This window comes from Pangasianodon hypophthalmus, chromosome 17 (assembly GCF_027358585.1).
Source record: "Pangasianodon hypophthalmus isolate fPanHyp1 chromosome 17, fPanHyp1.pri, whole genome shotgun sequence".
NCBI lineage: Eukaryota > Metazoa > Chordata > Actinopteri > Siluriformes > Pangasiidae > Pangasianodon > Pangasianodon hypophthalmus.
Window position 1 is genome coordinate 10,717,470 of NC_069726.1, and position 13,144 is coordinate 10,730,613.

Below are 13,144 nucleotides of genomic sequence, written 5' to 3' on the forward strand. Positions count from 1 at the left end.
CCTTGCACTCTGCCCTCATACTGTTTGCTTCCTCTCCGCTTATTCCCAGATCCTCATCTGGCCAGCACTGCTCAAATCTTTCCACGCTAGATACAAGTGTTATTTTTAGCTTGTCTTGAAAGTGTTTTAAACGACCCTTTATCTTTGACCCACGTTGCTGCTTGTGTATCGCTATATCTTTCTCCATTCTTACACCAGTGAACCTCATCTTCCTGTAATCCCTCTCTTTCTTTCTGTCTACCCCAAATCCATCCCTCGAAGTCTGAGTATGCATGCTAATAAGCAAGCCACCCCCTTCAAGGCCTGCTGCAAACAAAAGAGTCTTTCACAATGTGGCTCACATGATGCCGTCAGCCTTCATCATACAAGGAGAGCCATTGATTTATCAGAGAATGGGTTTTGCAAGTGTGACTCTCTTTTGCATCTCACTGTAAGTTCTAATCTCTCATACCTGGCTTTTCTTTTATCTCTTATTTGTAAAGATTTGGCCAGCTTGTTTGTGTGTCAGTAGCACACTGACAGAGTTCTCTATAGTGCAGTAATGTTTGCTACTAGATGATGAGCCCTCTCTCTCTCTCTCTCTCTCTCTCTCTCTCTCTCCAGTCTTTTAGTACCTCTCTTTGCCGTTATGGTTTCTCCGCACCTTGCGTCTGCTTTCCACACCCCCTCCTCACTTCCTCAGAGCCAGTATGCTCCCACCATCACTCGCTTGCCCTCCCTCCCTCCCTTTCTCTCTCTCTCTCTCTCTCTCTCTCTCTCTCTCTCTCGCTCGCTCGCTCGCACACGCTCACGCTGGCTCACACCCTTCTGCTTGCTTCCCTCTCCGCTCCTGTTTCTGCAGCTCTTTTCCTCTCCTCTTTTTCTTGCTGTTTTTGTTGGCCTTTTTGAATGCTTCCCGGGAAGTGGATGTGGATGTGTAAGGATGGACAGAACTCCATTCATGTTTGGAAGCCTGTGCTGATGCTGCCCTGATCTCTTTTTTTTTTTCCTCCCTCCTTCCTCGCTGTCTTTCTGCAAACGCTCACGTGAGTCCTGCACTGGGGAGCTCCCCTGATTTCTCATACATTGTACCACTACACAGTTAGCAATCTCTGCTCTTTTTCTCTCATCTCTTCCTCCAGTCAACCTAGTCCTTTATTTTGCCTGTATTGGATTGAGATGAATAATTTACACAAGTGTCTGGCTTCTAAGCTTACAGTCAGTATGCTTCACTGATACACAGGCATAACACACGAGACCAAAATCCACTTATGTAAGACAACAGAGGGAGAGGAGATAGAACAGTAGGGTGTGTGTATGATGCAGTGTTCCTCTTGGAAAACGCGCTACACTCCTCTGGCCCCTGCTTTGATCATGTATGTAGGGTGTGTGTGAAATGCTGCCTGTGGATGTTGCCATGTCATCACTGATGCCAATTTATTGAGGCTATATTTTCTCTGAGCCTGAAATGCCTACCTTTAATTACTCTCTGCCAAATAATGTGCATTTGTTTAAATTTCCATGTATGTGGGTTGTTATATTTTGTATTGCACTCTCTTTCTGGCTGATGCGCATGTGTGATTTGCATGCGTGTGTGTGATTCGGCGCTGTCTAACACAGCATAGTGCATAGGGAACTGTCTCTCTTCATGGCTTCTGTTCAAGAACAGGATCAGATTTGTGGTTTGACATGTAGTTTGGTATCTGTTAGTTAATTAATTAATTTATTTATTCTGCCAAGAGCAACACCAAAACAGAGCTGGTTTTCTGATTCACCCTCTGAAACAGCATTCCTGGTTAATTAATTTTTTGTGAATAATATGCACCTTCAGTAATGATCCTAATCATTCTCTTTAAACAGATCATCCAGGCTTTGGAAGTTTGTGACGTTCCTGAAACTGTCAGTTAGCAGAGTTGACTGAAGCATAATTTACTTTCCTAGAATTTAAGTAACTGGTGTTTCAGTGCCTAAGAGTTAAAGTTCCTCTGAATGACTGAAAACTGGCACACACCACCTCTTTTTGCAGAAGAACCTACTCAACAGGGGAGTTGTGGTGCCAAAACATAGAAGAAGAGAAACATGGGATGTGGGCTAAGTGTCTGATTCCTCACCATATAACACTTATCGGCTGTATATAGAGAAGTTTGGATGGATGGTCGGATGTTTATCAGGGTGTGGTTGATGAGGTAGTTAGTTTTGTTCTAGCTGTTAGTGTGTGGAGCTGTGGTTCAGAAACTCATAAGACTTGATAACTTAACAATGTTCTGAAATGGCAGAGGGAAATATTAAAGTGCAATTTGAAAATCATGAAATCTTTTTGGTGAATCCCGCGTCCTGTGTGATGGCCTTTCCAGCATGTTGACGTGTGGGCTAGGTAGCTCTTTCAAACTTTGACTATTACTGAAAATTCCATGCACAATCCCTTGACTGATATTGTGTTAAGTGTCTACATGAATCTGGTGATTAGGCATTGTGATTAGGACAGCAGTTGTAGATAAATGGCTTTAATATAATGATACCTAATGAACTGGGGCAGAATTATTCTGAGTCATCTACAGGCTGTTTTTTTTTGTTTTTTTTTCCAGTATGTGCTGTGTGCGTGTGCAGAGCTCATGAACTCATGACCACTGATTTGTTGAGACTGAATATTTAAATTGTAAAAGCGCGACTTATTTCTTCACATTTTCACCATTCTGTTGTGTGTGCATCAGTTGCTGCTTGTCAAATCCACACGTTTCAAGCCTGTTGAGTCTATTTGAAAACCCAAATGACATTTAAATTCTCTCTATCCCTCCAGCTGCCGTAAACCTTTCATGAACCCTGTAGCTTGAGCTGTTAATTTACTTGTTAAATTTCTATTCTAATCATTAGAACTGGATTTTCCTAGGTTTAGCATGCAGGATGTAGATGTTAGTGGTTAAGCCTCCACCCTTTACCAAACTGCCTTTGTGCAGATATGACTAGGGAAATGCCTGAACCTGCCACAGCTGGAGACTTCACAATCGAGCAGTTGCAGGGAAGTGGATTTCACCAGTCAATACTTTTAAGGAACTGGTGAACCTCTATTAGCCAAGTGTGACTGATCTATAGGAATGAAGGAAGGTCCATGAGTTTTGAGGATTGAACAGTGTCTCTCCAACAGCCAAAGGAATTATAAGCAAAGATTACAGTGCAGGTCAACATGCATGTTCAGGGTAATCCAAGTCTTTTACAATTGCCTAAAACATGTTGTCATACCTGATACAGTATTAGATCTATCAGTAATATAGTCACCTGCAAAATTGTTGGCACCCTTCATGAAAATATGCAAAAACAAATAACACATGCAACTAGTGATATCAAGTGTTTAAACACATCGTGACACTATAGTTTTATCTTAGTACAGTATTATTATTATTATTTTTTTAGAGACAACTTTACTTTTTTAACTTTTTTTTTTTTTTCCTGCAAAACACTGTTTTCAAAATTACTGGCACCCTTAAAATTCATGCAGCACTATGCTCATGTATCCAAATCCTAGCAATTTTTACAGTATAATATCCTGTTACAATGTGCATATTACGTTCAGTAACACATCTGTTATTTAAGTGTACAATCTGTTGGTGTCTACCTGAGACTTTATATAATGTGGCAGTTGTTAAAAAGTGAAACCAAATTGTCTCTGGTGCCCTCTAGCAGCTGACTGTAGTACAATTTTCACCTTGTACACACTTGTGTAAGTAAAGTGAAGCTGTAAAATGCAAGGCAGAAACAATTCTAGTTACATATCCAGTCACGTTTTTCAACAACTGTATTCTGCACGGTCCCTTCAAATTATCTCTTGATGTTGTTTTCTACAATAAATGTTTTATGGATCATATTTATGAAGCTGTGGTTGAGGAGGTTATTAACAGTCTGACAGTCTTGTATCAAATACACTAACATTTATATTGGCAGATGTGCATTTTATGATTGGATGTACAAATACTAATAGGAAGTGCAGTTTTTTTCCCCCCATGATGATGCGACTAGAGTTTTTTATCAGGTCTGGGATCTCCACTGGATGTAATAAAAATGAAAAGCTTTAATGACACCAGTATAAAGCTCACACACAAAACAGCTGAAACTAGCCCCAAAAGTTCAGGCTTTGGATAAGGAAGACACTTTTTTTTTCTGTCTTTGCATGGGAGACAAGTACACAGTGGTGCACACACATTTCTAATTTGTATTATCTGCAATACATGGACATTACCCACTCCATAATCCCCTTTCCTCTCCCAGTCTTTACAATATATCTTAAAAGAGAAATTGTTTTGTACATTGTAGATACACTGTCTGTACGTAGACTTTCCCTTTTATGCAATTGCCTGTGTTTCCAGAAATGCTTTTTCTTCCAGATACTTTGAGCTAAAACAAGCCCAGTGTAGTGTAAAAACCACGACACTGGCAACCCTACTAGAGGGACAAATGACCATGTTCATTAACATTATACAAATAGGAGATGCACTATTTGTGTTTTTTTGTTGTTGTTTTTTTGGGGATATCGTCAGTGGTTTGCTCCAGTAGCCTGACCTAAACACTTACTGAGTGCCAAATAAAACCATATTTCTGTACTAACAAAAGAAATATGCTTGCATTTATAGAGCTGCCGCTCCATGTAGCCCACTCACTGTGCACAGGCCGTCTCTCTTCTGAAATCTCAATAAAATAGTTTCCCCACTTCTGGTTTAAAACTGAATCCAAACACAGATATGAATACTTGTAGCACTAAACAGAAACAGATACAGATGGTGGGCATTGCACTGCACCACTAATCCTTTGCATGTGTAATGCAGAGACATTCAGTATTGCGTGCTAGTTTTGTGCGATATAACAATAAATATACCAGTATATGACGTGATATTTTCATTTTGGTTTTTTTCTACATCAAGTCAACTATCGTTGCAGCTGAACTTCACCTGTACCAGTGCAAATGAAGAAACTCCACCAGTTTGTTAGGCAACATAATCTATCTCGTGTATGAACCATCAGCACTGCACCATGATGTGACTCTAGTTTTCCTATTTTAGTGCCTATCAAAGCAGTCACACTGTACCATATCACTCTCGGGTGGTTTAGGGCTCTGTTTGTTTATGTGCTTCCTAGATGGTTGTTTCCTTACTGACAAATTTGCTAACTAAAGTTTAAGCTTATTGCACAGGATTAGTTGGGTGGCATAGTAATGATAATTTAAGCTGCTTGAATGTGTATATATAAGATAAAAAAAATGTGTGGGAATTACACACAGGAGTACACTTTTGGCAGTACACTCCTTGTCTTCATACACATGACTAATGTGCTGATTTTAGAATAAAACCAGTATCAATTTAGCACAGGTATGTTCAGCATTAAATTAGATGCCAGTTTCACATTTCCAGTCATTTTCTATTTTCATTCTTCATGCAAACATGAACAAGGTGGTGATTTTCACGGTGGCCATGTTGTGTACTATGTATGTAGTCAGTAGTATCTATTTTGCTTTGTCCATTTCAAGGAGATCAATTCAAGTGTACTAAATATAACCAAAGTGGTCTCTTGAGTTACGAGCAGCTTGTTCATTCATTCTGTTGCTATTTAAATCTTATGCGCTTATGTCATTTTGTCTAGCATGTTACAAAAAAATCGGACTGCAAATGTTAGCCTTTCCAGGGGTTTTTGCAGATTTGCAGACTTCGTTGCCAGTTTCTCAGTGATTGTCGTGCTCCCACTTTCTAGGACTCAACTAAACACCATGAATCAGAAGAGCCATGGATTGTTTTTAAGAGACAGAGAGAGCCAAAGAAAGGTCACGAGCGCTCCAAGCCCTGCATATGGCTTCAAAGTATGCATAGCTGATGGAGCATGATTATTTTCCACAGCTAATTTATTTTCAATGCCCAAATAATTTTCCACCCCTACTTACTTCCTTCATTAATTCATTAGAATATCCCAGCACCATATGACAATCTGTGCTCTGTGCCGCTTGCATAGCTCACACTGCTTTTCAGCTTTTTTTTTATATTTCATCTTCATCCTGCATCCTCTTCCTCCTCCTCCATGTTTACCGAATAATACAATGCTGCTCGTACTGTGGAAGGTGGATGTCAAATCTCTTCTTTAGCTCAGACTGTCTGCCCCCATGGGAACTCTCCTCTCTTCCTCCATCTCTACTAACATGTGCATAAAACAAATTTCCCAATCACCCACTCCTGAATTTTAGAATGAGGATGTCCATGCATAATTCATATTCTAACCTGGCAGCTTTGCTGCATATGAGCGACTTTGTCCCAGCACACCATCATCTGGCTTGCAATCTGCATGGTGACTCAACATGCCCACTGGTAAAATGACAGCCAGCTCACATGGATTATTTTTATAAGGTGGAAAAAAAAAAGCATTTTTCTGGAAATGCAAACTGACATTGGGTTCAGTGTGCACATGATCACGAGTGAGCCCAGAGCCATGCAGTGGTTTCATTTATTGTCCATGGTGCCACACACACACAAACGTCTACACACAGTTATTTAAAGGATCAGATTATTTCTGGCTCATATCATCTAGGAATATTCCCACAGTAGAGAGGGAGAAAAAGCAAAAGCAAAAGCATAGTCATATACTATGCAACTAATTAGACGACACGTGTGTGCACACACAGCTAAAGCCTGTGCATCATGTGTGCATTCGCCAAGTGAAAGGTCTCGCCAACATTTTCAGTCATGATATGTGCCATCTTCACTGTGTCTCAGCATCAGATCATTTGTCAAATTATACATTGCTGTATGAATTTTGTTTGCATCTCAGAAGGTATTCTGTGCCTGTTTCTTACAGAAACATCATACACTGACTAAATATAAACAATGTTTTACTTATTTGGTGCAATGCTATAAAACACTAACATCCTTTCAGTGACCTCTCCTGGGTACTGAGTATGAATCATGAAAGTCAACAATCACAGATGTGTTTCAGATTAACATTGCACCAAGGTCAGCCTCAATTCTCTCAAGGCCAGTGTCTCTGGTGTGAGGCACTCATGTTGAGTCACTTTTCCTCTGCGCTATCTTTTCGACAGGTTTACATAAAAAGGTAAGCCTACAGGCTCTGTCTGCGCAAAGAGGAATGGACGTGTCTTAATTATGTGAGTTCATAAGCCACAGTGCACAGCAGTGACTTGGCAATAACTGCAAAAATGTTTTAATGGACTTAGCAAGAAGTGACGTATCCACATAGATCAAATCCTCATCTTCTATGATGATTAAAAATGCCTAAAATGACCTGTAGTTGTCTGATGGTGTGTCCTTGCTTGGGGCACATGCATTAATGGAGACGTGTCTTTTAATCTAAGGATTACATGCAACAACAGATCTCCCAGCTGAAGCAGGGATTGTTCACGACATTGTGTGGTTTTTTTTTTTTTTGTTTTTTTTTTTAATCATGAATCTGATTGCCTGTATTTAAAGAAAGATCATGTGTCTTAAATGTCATCACAAACATATTTTATGGGACTCTATAATCTGTCAGCGCCACCCAACGGTTGTTGCCAGTGACATCATAGGTTATGTAACTTTTATCACTAGTGCAGCCATGGCAGGTTGGCTTCTTGAGCTCATACAAGACAAAATTCATCACCTGTCATTTTTAAGTGCATTTAATCCTTTCACCTGTTAGTGAAGATCATAGAAGGTATGACTCAGGAGTTTGATATTGTCCTGGGTATTATATCTTTTCAGGTTTATGCTAATTATTATGCATTACAGTGAGGTTCCTGTATTGTTAAAAGCCATGAAGATTCCTTTATTTGTCTCACAATCAGCTCAGACCAGTTGGAGGAGCTGAGGATGATGGTGCAGGAACTCTGCAGAAAGGATGAAAGCTTAGTGCACTTCCTTGAACTTCAGTTCAGCAGTACATATTTAGCTTCACTGGTTTGCCCTGAGATGCTGTACAATGATGTCATGGAGAGACGTTTATTTTCCTGGCACAGTGACCTGTTATCCAGTGCCATTTCTTTCTCATTTCTCTCCAGTTTAAATGTTGTATTGGACTTCACACAATACATTTCTTGTTTACCAGCTAATAAACAGCTCTGTTTGTTATGAAATGTTTGTCTGACCAGACATTTTTTGGCCAAACTCTGTCTTTATGCTTTTCCCTTATGCTGTCTGACCCCACCCAGTTTGTCAGCAGGCATTGTTAGCCTGTGAGGCAATCCATGCTTTCAGCAGGCTTCTGCTGATCATCCAATAAGGGAAGAGTCCATGGGAAGAGCACTTGGTGTGTATTTTGTGTCGGCCAATGGAATAGCCTGTGTGGGCTGTGGCTTAAAATCCAGCCTCACGTCAGAGCTGTGCTTCAGTCAGTGTGAGGTGGCTGGAGAAAGCCTGTGTACACTCAGGCGTGGGGTGGAGAGACTGAGAAAGGGAGGGAGAGAGACACGGAATGAAGGAGAGAAGCAGAGGGAGGGTAAAGAGTTTAGAGTTGAGCTTAGGGGGCGTAGGCAGGGACAGTGACACAGGATCTCATTTTGTTGTTCTGTTACTGAGCCCAGCTGGAACCCAGGAAACAGGAATGAAGCCTGCCTGAGATTTCTCCAACTCTTCTGTGTAAGTGTGTGTGTGTGTGTGTGTGTGTGTGTGTGTGTGTGTGTGTGTGTGTGTGTGCGTGTGTGTGTATGCATACATGTACAGTTATGGGCAGAGTGCAGGACCGAGGCTCTGAAGAATGCCATTGTTGCAGGTCTTTCATATGGACAGCTGCTGCTTTCTAGCTAGTCTCGCTCTCCATTGCCACTGTAGATACTAATGACTTTAGTAAAAAGTCTTTTTAAAACATTTTCTTCAGTGTCAGCGAGACCCTCCTTCCAACAGTCCTCTCTGACTCTCACTCACTTTCTGACGCTTTTGTGAGTCTGTGTATGTTCTGAGGTATGTGAGAAGCTAGCAATTAATTCATTCACTAGAATCTAGGATTACATTTCTCTAGTGTAAATCATCCTGTGTGTTGGGATATGCATGTTTTTCAGGGACATGAACTTTACCTTGTTGCTCATACTCCTTTTCACTATGTTATCATCACACCATGCCAGGTTTTATCCAGACCAGGTCTTGACTCCATGTTTGTTTTAGTACACTTACTTTTCTTAGACCAGTAAATCCGGATGGATAAAAGTCCAGCTGAAGGTTATTTCCTGCCTGAATATCCTGTTTCACTTGAAAATGTCAGCTTACACATGAGTTATGATTTGCCTTTAAGTGGGTTTTATGGGCAGGTCATCCGGATGTCCTTAATCTCAAACAAATTTAATACCAAGTGCATACACGTGACATTACAGGGTGGAATAATGGGTCAAGTGGTGATTGTTTTATGCTGTTGTCTTTGGTTCATAAACATATTTTCTTTTCATGCCACTAGTACTGTGTCATAGCCAGCATGGGCAGTACAATGCCTTACTTTTCACACAATGTTTTGTTTTATTTTATTTCAGCAAAGAGTGAATTCTCTTTGGTTTCAGGTTTACCAATCCTCCTCATGCACCAAGCCAGTCCTAATTCTTCCACCAGCACATAACAGTTTCAGAAAGAAAGCAATTAATATCCTATTCTTGAGAATGATGCCGATAGCGAGTTCTATAACTACAAAGCCCTTAAATGTTGGAGCTGTAAGTAGTTGTACAAAAAGTGTATTTAGACTTAAAGTTCTCTCATTTCTTTAAGTATACACCTCTTCCCAGTACCTATTCTAGAAAGCCATCAAAGTATACATGGCCCCTCTCTCAACTTGGTATCTCGTGAATCCCAGCCATCTACTGGGGTGTCTGACCCTGTTTAAGTCCTCTCTAGTGAGAGCCCAGTCTTATTTTAGCCTTGCTACATCATCCCGTCAAAACAGATTGATGGAGAAGAAGAGGGGGTATAAAGGGGGGTAATATCAGCTGTACCATTTGAGGCCCTTCTACCCTCATTAGTCAGGTGTCTGTCCTGTTCATGAGGCAATCTAAATCATACATGACTTTGTTTGTAAAAAAAAAAAAAAAATAAGGATGTAATTCCTGTTGCACATTTGGACATTGTGACAGATGTGCTGACAGAGGTTTATGCGTATGAGGGAAAGACTGAGCGGCATAAATAATAAATCTGCCCATGACCCACTGAGAAATGTTGTAATGGCGCAAACAGCAGCTCGTGCAAATGCTTATGTTAGACCTGCACATCTGGATTTAAATATAAATGCTTAGTTTGTAACAGGGCTTATGGGGCAAAGAGGTTAAAGTTATCAGTGGCTGTCAGAATGAGTTCTACACTTTTTTTTTTTGCAGGGTTCTTTAAAGATTATATGGAAGGCTAGTGGTTCTAGCATGCACAGGCCCTAATTGAAAGCTTTTCTGAAATGAAAATACTCTCAGTTGTTAGGTTCGACAGATCTTTTAAAGGTCAACAACTTGTAGGGTACTAGACAGGACCTTTTTTTTGTTTTTTTTTTTTAAATAAGCGTGTATATTGTACTTTATCTTTTTCTACCAGTGTTGGGTCTATATTTGTCTTTGTTACTTTTGCTGCTATCTCTGAGCAGGGAGCAGACATCACCTGCTGACTTTGTCATGCTGGAGATGTTTCTGCACACAGTCTAAAGGGGGAAAATCAGGGGTTTCTCAAGTGTTCTTTGGTTGTTTACTGGCTTTAGATTTCTAAAGGAGTTCTGCTTGGAGCCTTTTCTGAAAGGGTAACCCTCTACATTTACATTTACATTTACAGCATTTAGTGGATGCCCTTATCCAGAGTGACTTACAGAAGTGCTTTGTGCTCTCTATCAAAAATATATCCTTATGCTAGTACACTAGGTGAGGTATTTTGCATGCCATCAGGCTTAAACATTGTTAGGGGGAGGTTAGTTCAGCATGAAAAGAAAACAAGTCAAGGGATATTTTTTTAAAAATAGAAGTGCTAATTCGAGTGCTTGGTGAAGAGGCAGGTCTTTAGTCTTCGTTTGAAGACGGGCAGTGACTCAGCTCCTCGGACAGTCAGAGGAAGTTCAGTCCACTACTTGGATGCCAGTGTAGAGAATAGTCTTGATGGATGTCTTCCATGTACCTTGAATGATGGTGGGTCCATTCGAGCCATGCTAGATAGGGTGTGATAAGTCCCTTAAGGTAGTTGGGAGCTAGTCCATTTTTTTGGCTTTGTAGGCAAGCATGAGTGTTTTAAATCTGATGCAGGTAGCTACAGAACACCAGTGGAGGGAATGCAGCAATGTGGTATTGTGGGAGAACTTGGAGGGGGCGGAATGAAAACAAGTCTTGTAGCTGCATTCTGATCAGTTGCAAGGGTCCAGTGGCATACAGGGGCTGACCTGCTAGAAGCAAGTTACAGTAGTCCACTCCCAAAATGAAAAGGGAGAGAAAAAGCTCCTGCGTGGCCTCTGTGGATAGAAATGTCCAGATCTTCCTGTTGTTGTAAAGGAGAAACCTGTTGCTGAATTTTACATGGAGCCTATAAGATTTCTTACAAAGGGTTATGGATTTAACTTTTTTGTTTCCTAAGAGTATATTAACTATACCTTCTCCAGAACCCACTGTGTGCCACTGAAAGTCGAGTAGCAACATAACTCTATTTTGTGTCATTGACTTGAATATAAAGTATGTCTTCTTGAATTCAAAATTGATGGCAGTCTTTATGATACCTGAAGTTGTTGGACTAAGACTGTAACAAGTTCTTTGTGACAATCTTTCCCACATGTAGCCTTATGTAAACTTATGAAAGTGTTCCCAAAATACCTAAATGGAATACATGATTAGGTAACATTGCTCAGTATTGCTATGGCCACTGTATTTCACCAACTGAGTGTAAACTTATTTAAAAAATGTGTGTTGAGTGTGTTTTTGTTCCATCTTTGTCAAGAGCTCTGCTCTCGGTCCTTATTCCCATTCAATCCACAGAGTTTATGGTGTCATTTTGTGTTTGTTGAAAGATAAACTGAAGCAGGAGAGGAAACTGTTGTGTGACTGAAGGAAGGTGAATAATTAGAGCTGTAAAACATGGTTTAAGGAACAGAACAAGGGACCAAATGATGTTTTATTGAAGAGATTAGGAGGTAAAGGCATTGGGTTGCATGTTACTTAAGACGTCAACAGTACTGATTTAATTGTGTTAATTATGTTTTACCATGTGTTTTTTTTTTTTTTTTTTTGGTCTTGCTGAACATAGAAGTTAAAAATAAATGCTCCAAACTCAGATTTAGAGCTGTTAGGGTGGCTATTGACACTGTTCAAGAAGAAGGCTGCCTTCACTGTTCAACAAGAAGGCTGCCTTCAAGGCTCAAAGACCATTTAGTACTGTGATTATTATAGTGCTTTTTATGGATGATTAACCATGCCTCTCTGTCTGGGTGTGTATCGTGTGTGTGTGTGTGTGTGTGTGTGTGAGACAGGTTAAGGTGTATCCTGGCCCCCAGCCGTGTCTGTGAATGTCTGTCACCATGGCTAAGCGTGAGACTGGCAGCACAAGTCCAGTGGTGCGGCAAATAGACAAGCAGTTCCTGGTCTGTAGCATCTGCCTTGATCACTTCCACAACCCCAAAGTGCTGCCCTGCTTACACACCTTCTGCGAACGGTACAGTTTCACACATACTCAACACACTTCTATAACAGTCTGTAAGAGGATATTTACATGTTACCAGTATTTGATTAGACTGGTCCCCTGTGGCTGAGCTTTGTAAATACATAAATACATGGTGTAGATACCAAAATAGCTCAGTAGTTCATGATAGAGCCTATGGCAGTGTTTTCTCTCTAGAATTAAGTGACGCTTGATTATTGAGCATATTTCCAAAAGGGAAAATGATGCCTCTGACCTATTTTAACAGTATTACTTATAATGATTTTTGCTTTTGTCCAAAGTAAACTAAAATTATAATCATTTTATTGAAATTGTGCAAAGTTTTGGTAAATCCATTGTTCTCTGAGTGTAGCCATGACCACCACTAATCTTATGTATTATTTATTTTATTTATTTTTCCCCACTTTTCCCTAATTTGATCACCTGGTACTTGGGAGCCCTCATTCATTCATTCATTTTTGCTTTCTATGGTATACCTATGATATGTAGCTAATGATCCAGAATTAGATTGAATTAATTAAATTAACTTAGAATTAAATATACACATTATGGCCAAAAGT

At 40.1% G+C, this 13,144-nt stretch overlaps 1 protein-coding gene across 6 annotated transcripts in view; it reads left to right on the forward strand.

The window, feature by feature from the left end:
• The window catches only part of trim3b (tripartite motif containing 3b), a 34,229-nt gene that overhangs the window by 6,178 nt on the left and 14,907 nt on the right, over positions 1 to 13,144 (forward strand). Inside the window, exons 1-2 of one of the 6 annotated variants that reach the window (XM_026941837.3) lie at positions 801 to 1,025; positions 12,397 to 12,578. In XM_026941837.3, coding sequence (XP_026797638.3) covers positions 12,433 to 12,578 — 146 coding nt within the window. In that variant the 5' untranslated portion in view covers positions 801 to 1,025; positions 12,397 to 12,432. Of the gene's footprint in view, positions 1 to 800; positions 1,026 to 8,303; positions 8,577 to 8,938; positions 11,120 to 12,396; positions 12,579 to 13,144 lie in introns of those variants that run through there. The other 5 variants (XM_053241574.1, XM_026941839.3, XM_026941835.3 and 2 more) reach the window with 5 other exon arrangements.